The 21,650-nt window shown below is 28.5% G+C and overlaps 6 protein-coding genes across 7 annotated transcripts; 5 read left to right on the top strand and 1 right to left on the bottom strand.

Moving 5' to 3' along the window:
• Nucleotides 1–781: 781 nt before the first annotated feature.
• Nucleotides 782–1,580, top strand: OCT59_021457 (uncharacterized protein; the record flags this gene model as incomplete). Its single annotated transcript, XM_066146538.1, has 3 exons — nt 782–804; nt 907–987; nt 1,058–1,580. The coding sequence occupies 3 exons, from the start codon at nt 782–784 to the stop codon at nt 1,578–1,580; spliced, it is 627 nt and encodes a 208-aa protein (XP_066005665.1).
• Nucleotides 1,581–4,313: 2,733 nt separating this feature from the next.
• On the top strand, nt 4,314–5,336 carry OCT59_021456 (uncharacterized protein; the record flags this gene model as incomplete). Its single annotated transcript, XM_066146537.1, has 2 exons — nt 4,314–4,713; nt 4,801–5,336. 2 exons carry the CDS (start codon nt 4,314–4,316, stop codon nt 5,334–5,336), a joined length of 936 nt encoding a protein of 311 aa, XP_066005664.1.
• A 3,957-nt stretch (nt 5,337–9,293) lies between these two features.
• OCT59_021455 (uncharacterized protein) lies at nt 9,294–12,008 on the top strand (the record flags this gene model as incomplete). Of its 2 annotated transcripts, XM_066146535.1 has the most annotated exons (5): nt 9,294–9,302; nt 9,739–10,362; nt 10,849–11,160; nt 11,349–11,829; nt 11,947–12,008. In XM_066146535.1, 5 exons carry the CDS (start codon nt 9,294–9,296, stop codon nt 12,006–12,008), a joined length of 1,488 nt encoding a protein of 495 aa, XP_066005662.1. The 2 variants fall into 2 exon arrangements, with proteins under 2 accessions (XP_066005662.1, XP_066005663.1); XM_066146536.1 differs by lacking the exons at nt 9,294–9,302; nt 9,739–10,362 and having other exon boundaries at nt 10,801–11,160.
• Nucleotides 12,009–14,376: 2,368 nt separating this feature from the next.
• Nucleotides 14,377–15,593, top strand: OCT59_021454 (uncharacterized protein; the record flags this gene model as incomplete). Its single annotated transcript, XM_066146534.1, has 9 exons — nt 14,377–14,527; nt 14,674–14,713; nt 14,798–14,838; nt 14,914–14,961; nt 15,039–15,095; nt 15,179–15,224; nt 15,313–15,351; nt 15,431–15,469; nt 15,545–15,593. The coding sequence occupies 9 exons, from the start codon at nt 14,377–14,379 to the stop codon at nt 15,591–15,593; spliced, it is 510 nt and encodes a 169-aa protein (XP_066005661.1).
• A 3,026-nt stretch (nt 15,594–18,619) lies between these two features.
• On the top strand, nt 18,620–19,905 carry OCT59_021453 (uncharacterized protein). The gene has a single exon (XM_025316761.2). It carries the CDS (start codon nt 18,670–18,672, stop codon nt 19,435–19,437), a length of 768 nt encoding a protein of 255 aa, XP_025179715.1. The 5' UTR covers nt 18,620–18,669; the 3' UTR covers nt 19,438–19,905.
• Nucleotides 19,823–21,079, bottom strand: OCT59_021452 (uncharacterized protein). Its single transcript, XM_025325732.2, has 2 exons — nt 20,661–21,079; nt 19,823–20,593 (listed from the first exon to the last, which is right to left on the bottom strand). Exons 1-2 carry the CDS (start codon nt 21,025–21,027, stop codon nt 20,130–20,132), a joined length of 831 nt encoding a protein of 276 aa, XP_025179716.2. The 5' UTR covers nt 21,028–21,079; the 3' UTR covers nt 19,823–20,129.
• Between the last annotated feature and the right edge of the window lie 571 nt (nt 21,080–21,650).

Below are 21,650 nucleotides of genomic sequence, written 5' to 3'. Positions count from 1 at the left end.
TAGATCAATTTTGTAGATCATTTGGTAGATCCCTTGATTTTTTCGATTTTCTTGATTTTCTTGATTTATTTGATAAATCTGATAAATCTGATATATTTGATTTATTTATTTTATTAATTTTATTTATTTTATTTGTTATATATTATTTATTTGATATATTTATTTTATTTTATTTATTTATTTTATTTTATTTATTTTATTTATTTATTTTATTTTATTTATTTTATTTATTTTTTATATTTGATTTATTTATTTTATCAAATATTCTTGATTTTTATTTTATTATAAATAGTGATAGGATTTTACCAAGTAGGAGGAGGTCAGTTAATTAGTTAAGAATTGTATTGTAGTTTTTGAGTTATATGAAAAGAGTATTATTCCCAGTAGTATAATTCAAGATAGTTAATTTCACAACCAAGAGATTATCTATATTTTTCGTTATATCTAAAATTTTACATTATTTTAATAAAAACCTATTTTCTTTAACAATGTTATTTCACGTGATTATTTGTGATCAACTTAAGACTCTCCTATTAAGTTAAACTCCAGTTAACCTGTTAAAGCGTTAAAGTTTTTCAGTCGGCTTTAATCGTTGACAGGATAACAGTATATATAATATTAGTATTAAAGATTTTACTCAGTTGGGTCATTAATAATTTGTTAAATTTTAGATAATGCTAAACTTGCGGAAACAGTTACTGATAAGTTGAATACAAATGTATTCAACGTCTTGTTCGCACTCTGGAGCATACTAAAAGAAACTAATATTAAGTCATTTACAATGAACGTTGAAACCGGGTTGATGTAATATACGAAATCAGATGGAATTTTGCACATTCGATCAGTTAGTGATCTTAGAATTGTAGAGACGAAAGTTAACGAGATTTCAATTACATACAATTTTAGTCAGATAGGTTCAGAAAGACAAAAAGCTAGAGATCTCAGAATAAGAGTTGAATATTTTGACAAATTTGTTAAACTGCTGATGTATCGAAAAACTACCTGAAAATCCTCTAATAAGAGATAATTTAATATTTAAACATTCTGGGAATTATAGGAATCGACTTATTGATTACTTAAATTTTATTAATCATAAGGACAAATTTTCTACTTTTAAGGGTGCTCTTTCAGTAGATTTGTATAAAACTAAAAGGACTCCTTCTGGCACACCAATATCCATTATTGAAATTGTGACTAATAATGATTTTGGATACCTTTCAGACAGACAAACATCTGTAGAAGCTATATTAAATACGCCAAGCTATTCATTACAATTATTTTTATCTGTCAATGAAGGCAAAAGAATTTCTATGTTGAAAGCAGCTATTAATAGTTTATCAGCTCACGTCTGGCATTCAATCAATAGTTTGATAAAGGACTCAATTTCTCAAGAAGTTGCTCAGAGATATCAGCTCAGATTTCTTGTTTCCATGGTGCAATCTTACAGAACATTGGAATTACTTTGTGCATTAAAACCTCATAAGCAAGGTCAAACTATTAAATCCCAAGTTACAAAAAAAATTTTAAAGAGGAGTAATGGACAATTAAATGAAAAGGATTTAACATTAAATTTACAATGAGGATTTCGCATTGAAAGAGTTCTAAATGCCATTAGAACTAAGTGGAACGTGCTAGATGCTATTAACACCCTTACGCCTTGTTTTTTTACCAGTACTATCAATGGATGCCAGAATTTCGAAATCTGGTTTGAAATTGTAGTAAGTAATGAAATAATCTCATATAATGAGGCGGACAACAGATATAAGTAATTTAAAATGTCTTCAGTATACGATCGGGTTCAAAGTATCAAACAAGCATATGAGAATAATGGCGTTGAAATTCAACAACCAAATGAGATGGATTTTAGTTTTGATTATTAGACTGTTTTATAAATACGTATCCCCCCTCACAGCTTCATTATTAAGACATCAAACGTTGTATTTCTTTTAAAAAAATATATTTTGGGTTGAATGTGGCATATTTTTACATTACAGTGATAATAAGTGAATATTATTATTCGGGTTTTCAAATATTTTGTTATAGATCAATTTTATTAACTCTATATTATGTTGTTTTATTGCTGATTCTTCCCATAATACGCTAGAAAGTATTTTTGGTTTATTTTTAATACAGTAAATAGGAAATAATGTTTTTATATTTTAATGTAAAATTTAATGTAAATAATAATGTAATATATTTTATCGCAGTTTTCAGAATTCTGTATACGTTATAATTACTTGATGATTATGATTACAGGATAATAACTGGACAATTACTGGACAATTACTGAGTGATTATGATTATAGGACGATTATAGGACAATTACAGGACAATTACCAGACAAAATTGTCCAGTTTTTGTCCAGTAATCGTCCTATAATCATAATCTCATAATCTTTTTTATTAGATGACCTGCAGGGGGTAGCACAATTTTGAAAAGCGCAATAAGTAGAATAGTAAATAATATTTTTATTGTTAGTTGCGACATTTTATTGTAAAAATGCAAATCCAATTTTAGTTTTTCTTAAGTATTAATAAATAAATAAAAAATTTTAGTATTACAGAAAAATAAAATGAAAAACAAATGAATCAAATTTCTACTTTAATCAAATTAATTAGTCTTCAGAATCTTCAAAACGAGCCACCTTATTCTTTCACTTCCAAATGCTTTTCAATATAGAACGCTCAATTACAGTATTAGAATCTTATTTATGTAATAAAAATTTTTTATGAAGGGAAATTTATATTTTTTACACATTCTTATAATATTAAAAAATAAAAAAACCCCAAAAGATTCGTACTCATACTTACGAAACTTTAGATTTTTCCATTCTTCAGAAGCCTTTCTGAGATACTGAACCTATAAAAAAGAAAAGAACGGTTAGTAAACCGTTCTATAATAATAAAAATAAATAAAAACCAAGATTCTTATGAATCTTGGTTCTCCATTCGTTAGAAGCCCATAGTTCATTTCTCATTTTAATCAAATTTTTTGTGCGAATAAAATATTTACCCATTGAATAACTTGAATAACTTGAATAACTTGATTTCTCAATTTAGGATCATTCTTTGGTAATTTTTCTTCAGAATTATAATTTTCATAAAGATAAATCGCAATTGCGGTTACCACTCTATAAAAAATTTTTAGTGAAAATGATACATTCATGGAAAAAAATATGGAAATAAATAAATTCATTCATTACGTACCTTGGAATTTAAAACACAGAACAACAACATTTTTTACAGGATACTCCATAAAATAAATTTTTTTTCGCACTTTGTATATTAAAGATCGTTTGTAATAAAGAAAAGTTCATTAATATAAATTTGTAAATTTATTAATAACTTTAATGACTTTTAACTTATTGGTTCAAATCATTGACGTCCTTAATAAAGTTTTTATTCCATTTTTTTTTGTCCAAGTAATAATGTTTTGCCTCCAAGATTAATTATACCGAATTTGCCACAATTTACAAAAGTTAAAAAAAAAATATGGAAGCGGTAATCATTATTGATTTTTTAAAAAAAAGATCGTATAATGCCCATATGATAATTATTTTTATAATACTATTCGTGACTGATCTGTGATCTGAGAAAAAATTGGACGGACAAAAAAAAATATCATAAAATAATATTATAAAGATATTGTAAAAAATATATATATATTTATACAATATTTTATAAATAACAATTTACAAAAGTATTGTATTAGTATTATATTAGTATTGTATTAGTATTGCAATTAACATAAAATAATAATTTTTTTTCATTATTCTTTTTATCATATTGTTTTTATGTTGTTTAAGCATTTTATTTTGACACCGTTTTTTAAATTATCTTTATTTTTATTGTTTTAATATTGTTATTATATCATACTATTATATAACTATATTATAAAAATATTTTAAAAAAATTAGAGGTTTCAGCAAAGAAGAAAACCAAGATTTGTACTCGTACTTACAAATCTTGGTTTTCCATTCGTCAGAAGTTCATCTGAACCTATAAAAAAAAGGAACGGTGTTAACTGATTTGGTACGTTGAATAGATTAAGGCTAAACCAATTTAATTACCTGTTTTACATTTCCCCCCTCCCCGAATTTCTTAAAAAATTGAAAAAAAAATACTCATGTGATCAAAAATTTCAGCCAATAAAAAGCATTTGTAATATCATATGATATATTCATTGATCTTCATATTGCTTAAACTTTAATTTTCTTTGTTAACAAAAATGCAAAAAATGCAAAAATGCACGTCGCGTTTTTCAAAATATCCACTTGGCGTTTTGTTTTACATGACACAACATTGTATAAAAAAATGTTTATAATTGTTCAAGTAAATGAGGATGCTAAAATTATAACTGGACCTTTAGTAAAAGAAGTAGAAGAAAGCAGTTTATTTTCAACCTTATTTGATTCAGTTTTTTCTGGAAACTACTTTCACCAAAATGTGCGTGTGGAAGTTAGAAAAACAGAAACTGGGCCTTGGGTACCAGTGCAAGAAGGGTTACAAGGTAAACTTTTACTAATGAAAACATTGGAATTTATATATCTCAAGTATATCCTTCTTCTGTGTGATTTTGTTGTACCTTTATCACAAATACATATCCTTAATGCCTTTACAAGGTTAATGGATTTTAGATATCAACTTCCAGCACAAAAACGTGAAGATATACGCGATATATTATTATATAATCATATTATTCAACTTTTTCAGAGTATGTGTGTTGGTTGGCCTGGAAATGATCACAACACTTGTGGAAAAAAATTTATTGAACGTTTAACTAAGGCTATATGGTATATAGACCCACACTTAGAAAAATTACGTTCAAGAGGATGCCATCTTCCATTATTATTTAGCTCTCTTCCAGTATATCAGCAAAATGGAGTTTATAATGAATACTATCAAAGAATGAAGAAAAAAAAATCACAACTTACACGCCTAGAACTTTTTCAATTAGCTAATTCTATAGAGCTTTCTTTAGCTGAACCTTGGGCATCTAAAGATTTTTGGCAAGAAGTTGTATTAAATGTTTTCGAACTTACATCCATGATGAAGAAATATTTTGATCATCTTGATAATACTAATAACAATATGAAAGCCCTTCATGAAAGTGAAAATCCAGCACGTGAACCATCTACTAACTGTAATGTTCGGCTTATTTCTAAATGTGATGAAAGGGAGATTGATTCAAGATATCATAGTTTAGATTCTGATCTCACGAACAGAGAATTATTTGATTTTATTGATCTCAATTTATATGTACCAGATGATCCTATAAAAAAGCATGATTTTATTCATAATATTCAATTATCTGTACTTACGGGATTATATAGGTAAAGTTTATTTATTTTTAAAAATTTAAGAAAATTATAATTTAAGAATTGCATGTTGGCGTGTGAATAATTTATATTACAAAAAATTATTTTACTAAAAATATTATTTTTTAGATATCCTCATGGTAATTATCTTGGGATACTAAATTTTATATGGAGAGAACCTGATACCAACGAAATTAATGAAGATTATGAAACTCTTAAAGCGCAGATGATCATTCGCATTAATGATATAATACCAGTATATTGTACAAGACAAATGAGAAAAAACATATTTCAAAAGGTATGGTAAACATGATCAATTTACAATAAAATTTTTTGTTAATTAAAAACTCAACAAAATTTTTTTTAGTATTTTCTAGTTCGCAATCTTTCAAAACCAGTACTTAGAATGCTATATCATGATCTAACTGGTGATGCTTCATTGGCAAATGATAAAATAAGCAAAGAGATGGAAGAAAGATTACGTCTTATGATGTTATTGGAAGATCTTTCTATAATAATCGATTTAAGGACTAATAATGGATTTCAAGGATCAAAATTTGATATATTTTGGGATGAACTTAACAGATATTTTAATGAGGTTATTAAATAATTTCCAATTTGTATTTCTAAATTCTAATATTCCTAATAATAAAATTAATTATTTTTTTATTTATATTTTAGCACAATAATACAGTTGTTAATGAACGTCGGACAGGTGCTACTCTATATATTCCATATGCTATATCTATTCGAGAGTTGCGAGATAGAATCATTACTCGCTTAAATGCAATATATCAAGGACCTCCTCTACCAAGTGATATCTTTATTCCATCAGAAGAGTGGATAAGATTGAATTTTGCACCATCTAACGCATATACTACCAAGGCTTTACAATATACTGGGCGTTTTAATGTAAAATACAAGGTGCAATCACGATTATTATGAAAATCCAGTGAAGATGAACATTATTGTCGCACTTTATTTAAATATGAATGTGAATTCAATATCAAATATCGAGATTATGCATGTTTATCTTAGCAGACGATAAACATAAAGTGCCTATTGGTGAGGGTGTACCAGTATCTACAGGTATTCGTAATAAAAAGACTTTAGCACCAGCCGAAGGAGAAATCACAGCTGCAGATCATGACTTCACAAAGTTGTCATTAACGCCATCTGTTACTTTATTTATTAATATACCATGTGATATATCTGAATCTTTTTATGATGGAAAAGTGTGTGTCAGCTTTAAAGATGCCGTATTTCAACCAAGTAGCGCATTAAGGCATTCAACAGAATTTTTTAATCTCATAAATCATCAGTATCATAACCAACCCTTGCCTTCAATATTATCACTTTATACTGACGGGTCCTGATCACAGATGTACTTTTGGATCTGCTCGTAGCGCTAATATGTTTGTTTTTAGCAGGTAATTTTAATATGCTAATTGCAGTTAGAACAGCTCCACATCACAGCTGGTGTAATCCCGCAGAAAGAATTATGAGTGTAATAAATTATGGGCTTCAAGGTGTTGCTATAAAGAGAGAACAAATGCCCGAGGAATATGAAGATGAATTTGAAACTCTAAAGACATTAGAAGATATACGAGGAAAAGCAAAAGAGAATCCATGCTTAAAATCAGAATTAGAAAAATGTATTGTAACAGTTCAAAAATTGCTTTGTGAACGTACAGAACATTTGGTTTGGAAAAATGAAGCATTTGAAACAGAAAATCCTGCATCTAATTTGGAAATTAACAAGATGTTTAAGGTAATATTTTTTTTATAAATTAAATCAGGCTGATATTTTATATTTTATTTTAATAACTTTTAATTTATTTATTACATAAACTAAGAACATATTGCGAATTGATTCCACATTGACTAAAGATGAAACTACTCAACAACAATTGCGAAAACATAAGCTTCTAGTAGAATTTATTAAAACTCATTGTCAAGAAAGAGCATATTCATTTCAGGTAATAAATTACCTTATGTAAAATGTTTTATTTTAAATATTTATATTTTCAGATTTTTTAGATTAAAAAATGTAATCAACCTTCCTGCGAAGTTTGTTATCCCATCAGAATGCCAATTGATGTCTTTTCAAAGAAATTTATATTTTTTGCCTGATCCAGTACCATCCAAAGAGTATTCTTTGTGATATTTTATATTCAACAATAAAATATTACTAAAATATTATTAAAATATTACTTTTTAAATAGATAATCCTGATCGTTATGAAACATTTGCAAATTTATATGGCAAATTTACAACAGAAAAATTCCGTCCTTCTTTAATTAATTTAAATTCTAAAGCTGAGCTGGCACCAAGTAATATCCTTATTTCTGCCAAAATCAGGGGTTATATAAAATGTAAGTCATGTGGAAAAACACGATGCCTTTATAGTGAATTAAAATTAACAGAACAAGAAAAACAAGATTTAGAATCTGCACTACAAACTTACACATATTCCTGTGGATCCCCAATTTTCCGGATGATCATAGTTTAGCACAAAAGGTTTTTGTTAGAGTTCAAATTTCCTGTGATTCGCCTATTGAATTGCTTTATTATACCTCAAAAAAAGCAGGAAATATTCCTATCTGCTATTGGTGTGGTGCGAATAATGACTTTGTAACTGTGCCTCAAAATTTACAAGAAAATTTTAAGTTAGTATATCCATTATGTAGTAGTTGTAATGAAAATGGGAAAACATTTTATAAACGGTTGGAAAATAAGGTTAATAGTAGGAAAAAGCAAAAGGTCAATCATGTTGATTAGTTTTTTTTTCGTTATACAATAATAATAATAATAATAATAAATTGGTTGCATGTGACTTATATATAAAAGTCACGTGGTTTCATAAAATTTTTTTTTTATTTGACCTCCCCCCCTCCCCTGAATTTTTATAAACAACTAATGTAAAACAGATAATCAAATTGGTTCAGCCTAACTATGATTTGCAGTCAGGGAGATTAAGTATGTTTAACTATAACTGAAATCCAATCAAACAAGATACGTTTAAAATAGGGAGTTCGTTTATAGTGTAAAACTTTATACTTTATTATAGAACTTTATAATTACAAGAATAAGAACTAATAGGAACTAAGTAAGGTTGCTTGCCGAAATCAAGTAGTTTAGGCTAAGGCCGAAACTTTTTTAAAACCGAAAGTTTAGGCAATTAAAAGTAAATTTGCCGAAATTATACAATGCCGAAACTTTTACCGAAAGGCCGAAATTTGTCCGAAATTATTGGCCAACATTAATACTATAATTCTGGCCGGAATAATGATCGACACGTAAATTTCCATTTATGGATATTTGTGTAACCTTCGTGAAACCGATTTCTCCGATTTTACTGGGAACCAAAATTTCCTTTTTTGGAAATTTGTGTAACGTCACGTGACACAATATCATAATTTCGGCCGAATTTTAATTTTGGCCAAAATTAAGACCGAGTTTCGGCCTAATTTCGGCATTTTCGGCATTTGATTTGATTGGCCGAAACCTTTCGGAATTTCCTTTTTAGTTTCGGCAGGCAACCTTAGAACTAAGGTGAACTAATTCGAACTTAACTTATAACGAAGGAAAATACCAACGTTATTTATATAAAAGTTACTACATATACAGATATAATAAATATAATAGATATAATAATAAATATAAGAAATATAACTAATATAATAAATATAACTAATATAATAAATATAGTAAATATGTACACTACACCGGGGGATATTAGTATCCTCCTCAAATTATCACATGATATATTATTAGATCACGTATTTTTGCAATCATAATGATATAATTTCAATTCCTACAAAATCAATTTTCCACTCTTCTTAATAACAATTTGTTTCTTTTTATTTGAAATTATTAACTAAATACTTCCTCTTCTTTAAATAAAATATTTTTTTTTTCATTAATTTTACTCTTTACACGACTTTATTATAAATTGAAGAAAGCCGATTTAAAAATGTCTGAGGTAGGTTGTCATTAACTTTGATGTTAACGTTAATCTAGAGTTACTTAAGGTTAGAGTTAGGGAAAGTTGGTTTATAATAAATAATTCATTCCTTGAAATTAACATTGACTTAGAGTTAATTAGGGTTAGTGTTAGGAAAAGTTGGTTTATAATAATTCATTCCTTTGAAATTAACGTTGACTTAGAGTTACTTAGGGTTAGGGTTAGGAAAAGTTGGTTTATAGTAATTCATTCCTTTGAAATTAACGTTGACTTAGATTACTTAGGGTTAGGGTTGAGAAAAATTGGTTTATAATAATTTCCATTGAAATCGTACTTACAAATTTACATTTTTTTATCATTCTTTTTATATTTTTTAGATAATTGACCTTACTCTTGATGAAAATGTATTTGATGACTCCTTTATTGAGATTAATGATAATTTATCTGAAAATAGTGCTTTGATGATAAACCTGAAGACAGCTGCTTAAAAATTCTTTACAATAGACAATCATTTACTTCCTTTGAAGTACTTGAACAATGTTTGAACCAGTACTCTACTCAATTGGAATTTGAAACAAAGATTGTTCGAGCTGAAAAAGAAGAAGGTGTTTGGTCACGAAAAACATATAAATGCAGACATGGTGGCAAGTACGAAGCAAAAAAAAAATTAGATCCCACACAAAATCAAGACAAAAAGTCAGCTTGTATTAAGTGTAATTTTACACTAAATGCCTCATATCGTAAATGTCCAAATTTGGTTTTTGTTAACAAATTTATTGAAGAACACAATCATGTAATGAATATTAATAAAGATCTTCAACAATTTACTCAATCATCTCATAAAATCCCTGATAATATTATAAAAGAAATTCGATTTTATGTTCAAGAATGTCATTTAGGTGCTACTGTTTTGAAAAGAATCTTGCGTAATAAGTTTCCTAATCAAGATATCTATCGTCAAAGTCTTTATGATGCAATAAGAAAATTCAAGGACAGTGCTCAAATAAAAAATGATGCTATAACTTTGCTTAATCGTCTGATAAAATTACAGCAGGAAGATCCTAATTGGTATTTTAAAGTAGATTTCGAAGGCATTGATAATAGGCTTACCAAAATTTTTTGGATGTCACCTGATCAAAAAAGGTTTTGGAAAAGATTTCACGATGTCATTATAAATGACAACACATGTAAAATAAACAAATATTTGATGCCTTTAAGTGTTTTTATTGTAATTGATTCTGATCATCGAAATCGAATAGTAGCAACAGCTGTAATTTGTGATGAAACAATATCAACATATGAATGGATTTTAGAATAAACGAAGAATGCTACAGGAGGTCTTTAGTCAGTCATACTTTTCACTGATGCGGATCCTGCAATGCAGGTTGCAATAGCCAATCAATATCCTAATACAATTGTATGATATTGTGCTTTTCATATTTGACAAAATTTGGTTAAAAAACTTAAAAAGAAGCTTCGCAATGAATGGAATTCTTTCATTACAGACTTTTATGCTATGCGTAATTCATTTATGGTTTTAGATTTTAATATTTGGTGGCTGGAGCTAATGAACAAATATCCAGAAGTTCAAAGTTATTTTGAACGTGTATTATATCTAACTAAAGAATGTTGGGCATATGCATTCACCAAATGCACTTTTTCAGCAAATACTCATTCAACACAACGTGTTGAAAGCATGAATCAAGTTATAAAACTGGAAGCAAATTCAGGAAGTTCATTATGTCAACTTCATACAGGAATTGAATTACGACTAAAGGACGAAGTCAAATATGCAAAATTGCAAGAATTCTGTAATATAAATCCTTTAGCAGGACTTCCTCATGTTTCTAATACCATTTTTAAAGATATTAATGATGTTTGTAAGAGATTTCTTACGTCAAATTCATTGGCTTTACAGTGAAAACAAATATTAGAGAGCCTACTTTATAGAGTAGTATTACAGGATAGTAGAAATGTTATTCAGCAGGTAATCAATTTTGTTCTACTATTTACCACTTTAATTTACTGATTAATAACTAAAACATCATTATATCATCAATTTAGAAATCAAATCAGCATGATGTTGGTTTTATAGAGGATGATTATGAAGAACCGCAGACTTTACTTGATATGGCTTTAGAAGATTGTTTTGGGAGTTATATCGATGAAATCTGGGAAGTGAAACATCTTCAATCTACAACAAATCATTCACAGTTTATTGTATTACTTGGTGATGGTTCATATTATTGCACATGTCTCCATTTGATCTACGCTGGTTTTGTTTGTAGGCATTTTTTTGCCGTGATGTTTTATTCTAAAAAGGCACTATTTAATATAAAATTAATACCATCACGTTGGTATTCTAAAGAAGGTCTCATATTGATGAATGAAATGCAAGAATCATCTATTTGTATAATTCAAAATAAAGAAGAATTACTTTCAACTGAAACTTTTCAAGCATTAAAAAATATTCGTGGACAAAATGTTTATGCTTCACCTGTTAAAAATTCAAAAAAAGCATTTTATGGACATAGATTTGGGCTATGTAAGAAAGTTATAAATCTAGCAATCATAAACAATTCTGGTGAAATTTTTGAAGATCTTCTGCAAAGATTTATAGAATAGCAAAAACTTGTACTTTTTACACGAAATGAAAATTTAGACGATATTGAACAAAATACAAATCAAGAAATTAATACTTCTATGATTTCAAATCCACTATAACATAAGGGTAAAGGTCGTCCATCAAATAAAAGATATTTATCAGCAATTGAAAACAATACCATGAAATATGCTAAGTCAAATCATTGTGATGAACCTGCAGAAGGGTTAAAAAAGAGGAATAAAAGGCAATGTTCGTTATGTAAGTCATGGTATCATGATTCACGCAATTATCCTTTGAAAAATAAGCCTAACTTAGAAGACGAGATTTGCAATGACAAAGAAAACATATAAAGATGATTTTTTTTCTCACACGTCAAATAATCAAAAATAGGCAAAAAAAATGGCGCAAATCGCATAAACTATTCACAAATTTGTATAAACTATTTACAAATAGTATAGGTTAATTCGTAAATAGCCAAAAACAGCCAAGAATAGCCAAGAATAGCCAAGAATAGCCACTGCTTTTCGCGCCATTTTTTTTGCCGATTTTTAGCATTTTAACCTGTGTCTGCTTTAGCATTTGTATAATGTTATAAAAATTGGTTCAGAAATATAATAAAATTTTTAGAATCATCTCTTTATTATTTTAATAAATTTTAATTTTGCGATCTTAATAAAAAAAATAAAATTCTGATTGTGCTGATCACATGATTGTTGAAGGAGAATACTGATATCCGGGAGTTATAAATAAAAATATTCATAAATATAATAAATAAATTAAATATACTAATAAATAAAATAATTATATCAATTATATTAAATATAATCAATATAATAAATCTAATAAAAATAATAGGCTAAATAGGCTGCGGTTAGGTCGGCTTGGCACAGTCACAGTAGATTCTAATCTTCCACATGATCTTTTGGCGTAGTAAGTTGTAACTCTACATGTAACTAGAGGTAACAACGATTAGTAAACTGTTCCATAATAATAAAAAAAAAAAATTTAAGATTTGTAATATAATACTACTTACGAACCTTAAAAGTACGTTCTTCAGAAATCCATCCACTTTTGTTTTACCCTTCCCTTTTGTTTTCCCTTTCACTTTCGCTTTCCCTCTCACTTTTGTTTTACTTTTCCCTTTTGTTTTACCCTTCCCTTTTGTTTTACCCTTCTCTTTCGTTTTCCCCTTTACTTTCATTTTTCCTTTTACTTTTATTTTTCCCTTCACTTTTACTTTTATTTTACTTTCCCTTTCGTTTTACTTTTCCCTTTCATTTTACTTTTCCTTTCATTTTACTTTTCCCTTTCCCTTTCGTTTTACTTTTTCCTTTTGTTTTACCTTTCCCCTTTCATTTTCCCTTTTTTTTTTCGTTTTTACTCTTCTCCTTTCGTTTTACCTTCTTTCATTTTCCTTTTTCTTTTTCATTTTCTCTTTCCCTTCAGTTTCATTTTACCTTTTCGTTTTTCCTTTCTTTTTCCTCTTTCTTTTTTGTTTTCCTTTTCCTTTTCATTTTTATTCTATCCCTTTCGTTTTATCCTTTTCCTTTCATTTACCCTTCCCTTTCAGTTTCGTTTTATCCTTTCATTTTCACTTCCCCTTTTGTTTTCTCTTGCCCATCACTAGTCGAAAAAGGAATATTCGGCCTTAATACAATTCGGCCTATATTCGACTAAAATTAAAAAATTCGACTTCAATTAGTAATGATCTACGATTAGACATATATTCAACATTGTTGAATAAACGTTACGCGTTACACGTTACGCGTATTAAAAGTTTAAAAAAGGATCATCTTATTGCATTCTTTTTTAAACTTTTTTTAATTTTCTTTCTTCCCCTTCCCCTTTCCCTTCGTTCCTCTTTCCCTCCTTTTACTTCCCTTCGTCCCTTTACTTTTCTTATCCTTTTCCCTTTCCCCTTTCCCTTCATCCCTCAGTTTTTTTTCTTTTGCTGGTCCAAGACGCCCATTTAGAAGGCCGGACTCCTATTTCAAGGTATATATATACCTTCAAATTTTATTTTGTTGTTTTTTAACGAAACGTTTTACTAACGTTTTCGTTTTTTGCTTTTGTAGATCCAAGACGTGACTGAGATTCGTAAGTATTATTACGAATAGTGGATTTTTTTTAATATTATAGAACGGTTTACCAGCCGTTCTTGTTTTTTTATAGGTTTCAAGAGGAAGTGAAAACGAAAGGGGAAGAGAAAACGAGAGGGGGAACGAAAATGAGGGAAGCGAAAAAATGAAAGGGGAAGCTAAAAAACGGGAAGAAAGGAAGCGAAAAAATGAAAGGGAAGCTAAAACGAAAGGGGAAGCTAAAAACGAAAGGGAAGCTAAAAGCGAAAGGGGAAGCTAAAAGCGAGGCTAAACGAAAGGGAAGCTAAAAGCGAAAGGGAAGCTAAAACGAAAGGGGAAGCTAAAAATGAAAGGGATAGGGTAAAACGAAAGAAAGGAAAAGGAAAATGAAAGAAAGGGGAAAAGGAAAATGGAAAAGAAAAGGGGAAAACGAAAGGGTAAAACGAAAGGGGAAAACGAAAGGGTAAAACGAAAGGGGAAAACGAAAGGGGAAAACGAAAGGGGAAAACGAAAGGGTGAAACGAAAGGGGAAAACGAAAGGGGAAAACGAAAGGGGAAGGGTAAAACGAAAGGAGATGGATTTCCGAAAGAGTATTTTAAGATTCGTAAGTATTGTATTACGAATCAAATATTTTTTTTTTTTTTTTTTGTTTTTTTTAAATATTATCGTTATGAACGGTTTACTAACCGTTCTTTCTTTTTTTAGGTTCGGGTGGGCTTCCGAAGAACGGAAAACCCAAAGATTCGTAAGTACGAATCTTTAATTTATTTTTGTTATTTTTTTATTATTACGAACGGTTTACTAACCGTTCTTGTATTTTTTTTTATAGGTTCGGGAGGGCTTCCGAAGAACGAAAACCCAAAGATTCACGTACGAATCTTATTTTTTTTATTTTTTTTTAATATTATGAACGGTTACTAATAACCGTTCTTTTCTTTTTTTTAGGATCGGATGGGCTTCCGTGTTCCGAAGAACGGGAAAATTCCAAGATTCGTAAGAATCTTGGATTTTTTTATTTTTAAAAAAATATTACGAACGGTTACTAATAACCGTTCTTTTATTTTTTATAGGTTCGGCCGTTTGGGTGGGCTTCCGTGTTCCGAAGAACGGGAAATCTCCAAAGATTCGTAAGAATCTTGGATTTTTTTTTTATTGTTTTTAAAAAAAATATTACGAACGGTTACTAATAACCGTTCTTTCTTTTTTTTAGGATCTGGTGGGCTTCCGAAGAAAGGAAAACCAAGAAACCAAGATTCGTAAGTAAGTACGAATCTTGGTTTAATTTTTTTGTTTTTTTTTTAATATATGAACGGTTTACTAATAACCGTTCTTTTCTTTTTTTAGGATCGGGTGGGCTACCGAAGAACGAAAACCCAAAGATTCGTAAGTACGAATCTTTAATTTTTGTTTTTATTTATTATTATTACGAATGGTTTACTAACCATTCTTTCTTTTTTTATAGGTTCGGGTGGGCTTCCGAAGAACGAAAACCCAAAGATTCGTAAGTACGAATCTTTAATCTTTTTATTTATTATTATTACGAATGGTTTACTAACCATTCTTTCTTTTTTTTTAGGTTCGGGTGGGCTTCGAAGAACGCAAAACCCAAAGATAAAGATTCGTAAGTACAGTACGAATCTTTATATATTTTTTATTTTTATTTTTTTTATCATTTTGGAACGGTTTACTAACCGTTCCTTTCTTTTTTTTATAGGTTCGGGCGGGCTTTTGTGTGGAAAAACCAAGATTCGTAAGTACGAATCTTGGTTTAATTTTTTAATTTTTTTTTTAATATTAATGAACGCTTACTAATAACCGTTCTTTCTTTTTTAGGATCGGGTGGAGTGGGACTCCAGCTTCGGGGAAAAGAAGAACCAAGATTCGTAAGTACAATCTTGGTTTATTTTTTTAATTTTTTTTTTTAATATTACGAACAGTTACTAATAACCGTTCTTTTCTTTTTTAGGATCGGGTGGGCTTCTGACCTTTGGGAAAAGAGGAACCAAGATTCGTAAGTACGAATCTTGGTTTATTTTTTTGATTTTTTTTTCAATATTAATGAACGGTTACTAATAACCGTTCTTTCTTTTTTTTTTTAGGATCGGGTGGAGTGGGCTTCGACCTTCGGGAAAAGAAGAACCAAGATTCGTAAGTACGAATCTTGGTTTATTTTTTTGATTTTTTTTTAATATTATTATGAACGGTTACTAATAACCGTTCTTTTCTTTTCTTTTTAGGTCTCGGGTGTCTCAGGTGTCTTCTGAAGAACGGAAAAAACTAAAGATTCGTAAGTAAGTACGAATCTTGGTTTTTTTTCTTATTTTTTTTTTAATATTATGAACGGTTACTAACCGTTCTTCTCTTTTTTTTATAGGTTCGGGTGGATTGCTAAAGAACAATCAAAGATTCGTATATACGAATACATGAATCATGTAATTGTGGAATTGTATTTGAATTAGCAATATTTTTTGTAAATTAGATAGATGCAATAATAATAATATAATTATAAAGTATTTAAGCATTAATAAATACATTTATTTAATAAATTTGATAAAAAAAATCAAAATAAATTCATAAATAAATGGGTTGTTATTAGACCATAATTCGGCTTAAAGTTTTAAGGTCAAATATTGGTCAATTTAAACCTAAATAATGGTCGAATAATTAGTCCGAATTTGGGACGATTGGCACCCTAAATGCGCCCGAAAATTTGACCTCAATTTGACACAGGTTAGACCATTATTCGACCTATATTCGACCTGGTCAAATTTAGGCCGAATTGTCCTTTTTCGACTAGTGCATTCATTTTCCTGCGAAACCTATATGGAAAATATGAACAGTTAGTAAACCGTTCATAATATTAAAATAAAATAAAAAAACTGACTTCCCCTTCCATTTACCTTATTATTTCCAGTGCATAGTTTTGACTGGCATTCTGGGAAGGAAAAGATGAAGTCTCACATAAAATTTTTAAAAAAAAAATAATAATAATAAAAATTTTTTTTTTTCACACCTTTAGAGCTAATAAAGGACGAGGAAAAGATGGAATAAAAGTTTAAAAAAGAATGCATGATTCTTTTTTAAACTTTTGATATGCGTAATACATAACATGACCATTCAACCAGCATGTTAGTTATTCGACCAATGTCTAATCATAGATCATTGCTAATTGAGGTCAAATTTTTGATTTTAGTTAAATATAGACCAAATTTTACTAAGAATGAATATTCCTTTTTCGACTAGTGACAGTTGGCACATGAAATCCAACTACTTATATATATGGCAGTTATACCAATTAATAAACAATTTTATTTGTAATAAAACAGAATTCATTTACATTTAAAATAAGTTATCTAATAAATAAACTTATAATTTACTAACAATCGGATTACAATTTGTTTTAAATTTATAAATTACTAACAATCAATTACAATTTGTTTTAAAGAGAGCAATCGGTAAATTTAAACTAAATGATAGTTATCAATCAAGTATTAACCTGATTAATACCTGATTGAAATATATACCAATTTCTAACTATTGAATAAATCAGGTAACCAATCAAAAAAAAATTACTAATCAGATAGATACCTAATTGGTTAGCGTTTTATCTGCGAAATGAATATTCCTATTAATTATGATCTTTTCAAAAAAAAAACTCTCCACCCAATTGAATCAAGAAGGATTAATAAAAATAAGCCAAGCATAGTATATAGATGGATTAAAGAGAATCAAAGAATTTTTTTGTCAAAAAGTAATAAAAACTGAGGCAATTAATACTAAAAAGAGAACATTATCAGTAATGAAAACTAAAATTTCTGATTTATTAAAAAATAAAAAACTAAAAAAGAATACTATGCCAAAAAATAATGGAAATCAATCATCTGATGTGTTGCCCATTCAATCTAATAAACAAGTTCTTCAGTCAGTTAAAGGTAATTTAAAATGAACAAGTATTGAATTAGACAATCAAAATGAGCTTCAATTAAAACGCCAAAGAATTATAACAACTGAAGAAAAAAAACAAATCTTAAGTTGCTTGTTACAAAAGGAAACAATACTCACAGAAACTGAAATTAATGAAGTCTTAAGTAAACTATTACAAGAATGGAATATCCATTAGGTATAAATAGGTAATATCTTTTTTTAAAGCAATAAAGTCAGGTTGTAATATTGAAAAAGTGCATTTCTATTACAAAAAGTGTTTTTACATATATAAAAAAAATCTAGCATGTAAACTAATTTTATAAGATAAATAAACGTAACTGGCACATCTTTTTACATATATTTTGGCTATTGTTGATATTTAACAGCCTGAAATTAAAAAGGATCTTGAGAAAAAAGACCAAAATAATGAAAAAAGTCTCAAATATTTTAATTTCTATTTTAATTAGTTAATGTTCAAAAAAAATGAATTTAATACCTAAAATTGAAGTTAGAAGTTGATAAAATCATGACGTAAACATTATACGATTAATGTTACACAGAATTTTAACAATTAATAGTGGTGATTGTTATAAAAATTTTAGTTTGACCACGTGATATTATAACAGCCAATCAGAAGTTTCTGGAATTTCGGAATAGTTTCGGCATTTCGGAATTATTCGGGTAGCAGCTTTAAATAGATAAATTATTTTTTTTTCAGTTTTAGTTGCACAAGCAGTTCTTCCGTATTATTCCAAAAAAAAAAACTGGGTTTGCAAAATGTTATCAAATAATTCAGAATCACATTTAACTCCAACAACAAAACTTTTAACAAATTTATCACAATTAAAATCTGAAACTCCTTCAAAAACGCCTGTAGTATTATTAACAACTGGATCGATGAATCCTATTCATAAACAACATTATAATAATTTTGAGATAGCTAAAAGAGAATTAGAATCGCGATTATCACAAGTTAAAGTTATAGCAGGATTCATATCACCTTCACAAGATTGTTATGTTTTTGGTAAATTAGGTAAATATGCTATTTCAATAGATAAACGAATTGAAATGTGTAAATTAGCTGTAAGTGAATCAGATTGGATTGATGTTGATTTGTGGGAATCAAAATCAAAAAAAAGTGGTCTAAAATTTATTGATTATTGGGAAGTTTTATATAGGTTGTCAAAATTTCTTAATGAACACGATGAAATTAATTGCAACATCAAAGTTTTCTATTTATGTGGAAGTGACCATTTTATGAAAACTGGTATTTCTCATACTCTATTGAGACATCATGGTTTTATTATTGTTGGTAGGAATGAAGATGATGGTTGGATAAGAAATATTGAAAATGATCTAAATCGTATTTTTGATGAAAATGCTTGGAAAGAATCTGTAGTGGTTATCAATGGAGAGGACAATAATAATATTAGTTCCACAACGATAAGAAAAGAATTAATTCATAATCTAAGTGATTGGGAAGATTTATGTGATCCAAAAGTTGTAGAATATATAAAGAAAAATAAAATTTTAACATTAGGTTAAATAAGATAAGATAATTATATATTGTTATTGGAGCTTCATCTCACTGATCTCAGTGATAAATTGACCCTCCTTACCCAATAAACACCTTGGAAAATTGTTTTATTAATATATTAATATATATCATTTCTTCATAATACTAACTATATTAGGATCAAGACAACAATTATTCTCTAGTACTTTCCTAGTCATAAGTAGAATATCCCGCATCCAAACAAATAATCTAGTATATAGCTTAAAACTTTCCTTTTTCATAAAAGTATTCGCAAAATCGGAAGCTTGTCAACTTGATTCTTAATAATAATTTCTGCCTGATCGCGTTTCACCATCAAATAAGAGTCAGCTTCTTTTCTTTACAAATGTGATTAATGATTTGTAATAAGAGCTTACACGATAATCAAAAAAAAATTTTAAATTTATTTAAAAAAAAATATATTACAAATAAAAATACTAATAAATAAATAAAAGGCTAAAAAAAATTATATATGATATTTTGTTTGCTTATGTATAAATACTTTTTGTTAATGTGAATTTTTTTTCTCAAATAATGGAAAGAGATTGGCTATCTTAGTTATCATAACTTTTTTTTCGTTCTCAATCCAGACGTATGCGAATAACAAAACACAAAAGTCCTTTCTATCTCTGTTTTTACATGCACAAATATAAATGTAATGAATGCCACCCTGAGAATAAAATTATTTCTCTTTTTGAGCCATAATAAAAAATCGATGACTTTGAACCGAAAGAAATCCTTCTTCTTGAATTTTATGATGGAGATTTACAAGTTGTTTTGAATATTTTTCCACTGTAAAGTCTTCAACTTGCCATGGAATTGCTTTCAAATAATAAACAATAGCCCCTACATCATAAAATTTCGTCTCTATAAAAGCTTCCTGTTTTTCTAAGATAGTAAAACCTGCAGTTTTTAATTCACTACAAGCTTGCTCTACATGCCATTCTCTATATCCAAGATGTTCAGGAGCTCCTAAAAGTTTGTTTAATTCAATATTATCTTTTTCACCAACTTGTTGTGTAACAAATAAACCTCCTCGCTTAAGAAGACGGTGAACTTCATAAACAATATAAGGTTCGTGACGGTTAATTATAAGATCAAATCGAGAATCATTAAGAGGAAGTCGTACGTCATTATCAGTAATAGCTAAATTAAAATTTGTTTAATTGATTATACCATTCAAAGTGTTAATTTTCAAATGGAGAAGCTGTACCTGTAACAGTTACTCCAAAAGGTTTTAGCCGTTGTCTTGCGATAGCAATGTTGGGAGCCCAACCTTCTGTCGCGCAAGTATCTGGTGGCAGCGGATTTAGTGATGCAAGAAACTCACCACTGCCTGTACCCATGTCCAATAGACCTTTAGAATTTGGTAACAAAGCTCTTACGGTCGCTTCATAGTTCCAAGGCAATAAATTTAATTGTTCTTCCATACGTCCTTTAAGATAGGAAAAATTCCAGCCTGTAGAAGGCCTACTAAACTCTGAAGTGAGATGACGAAGCAACTCCGAGTGGTTATGTTGTTCTTCATCAGGCAAAGAGTTTAATGTCATTGAAGTTGGAAAAGCCAAATAGTCGTTCATGTATGATAATTTACGTTTTCTAGAAAGTAAAAATATTTTGTTGATTTTTAACGGCTTTTGTAGGACAAGTCATAACTCATGAGATAATTGTAAAACCTTGGATTCCAAATTAAGTAACCTTTAATCTCTTTTTTTTACACACAGATACACTACATATGCACCTACTTAATTTTTAAAAGCGGATCACTTGTTAATCGAACTATACTATTTAAATTTTAGTCTCTTATACTGAATGCTATTAATCTAATTGATTTAACAAATAATATTCCAATTATGGTATACTATTTTTTTCTAACGATTTAATACCGGAATTACTTGTTTTTACTGAAATATCTTCTCTGTGTCCTTTGATGTTTGATTTAAAAGGATCAAAAAATGAGAGTTCTATATCAAGAAGTTGACGTTCTAGCAGCAGGGAAAACACTGCCGAGATTCTAACTAATACTAGAGATGAAATTCTCTTCGGTGAGAGTAAACCAAAGAAAAGATTTTATCAAATACTCCGACTTCCAAGCAGCTACTTTAGGAAATAAGAATAACTTACTAACATTTGATGTATAATTTAAATCATAACAGAATATAATGATAATTTTAGTTGCAAATGTGACATTTTTAATATTAAA

This window comes from Rhizophagus irregularis, chromosome 30 (assembly GCF_026210795.1).
Source record: "Rhizophagus irregularis chromosome 30, complete sequence".
Classification (NCBI taxonomy): Eukaryota; Fungi; Glomeromycota; class Glomeromycetes; order Glomerales; family Glomeraceae; genus Rhizophagus; species Rhizophagus irregularis.
This window is presented reverse-complemented; position numbering and strand designations above follow the sequence as displayed.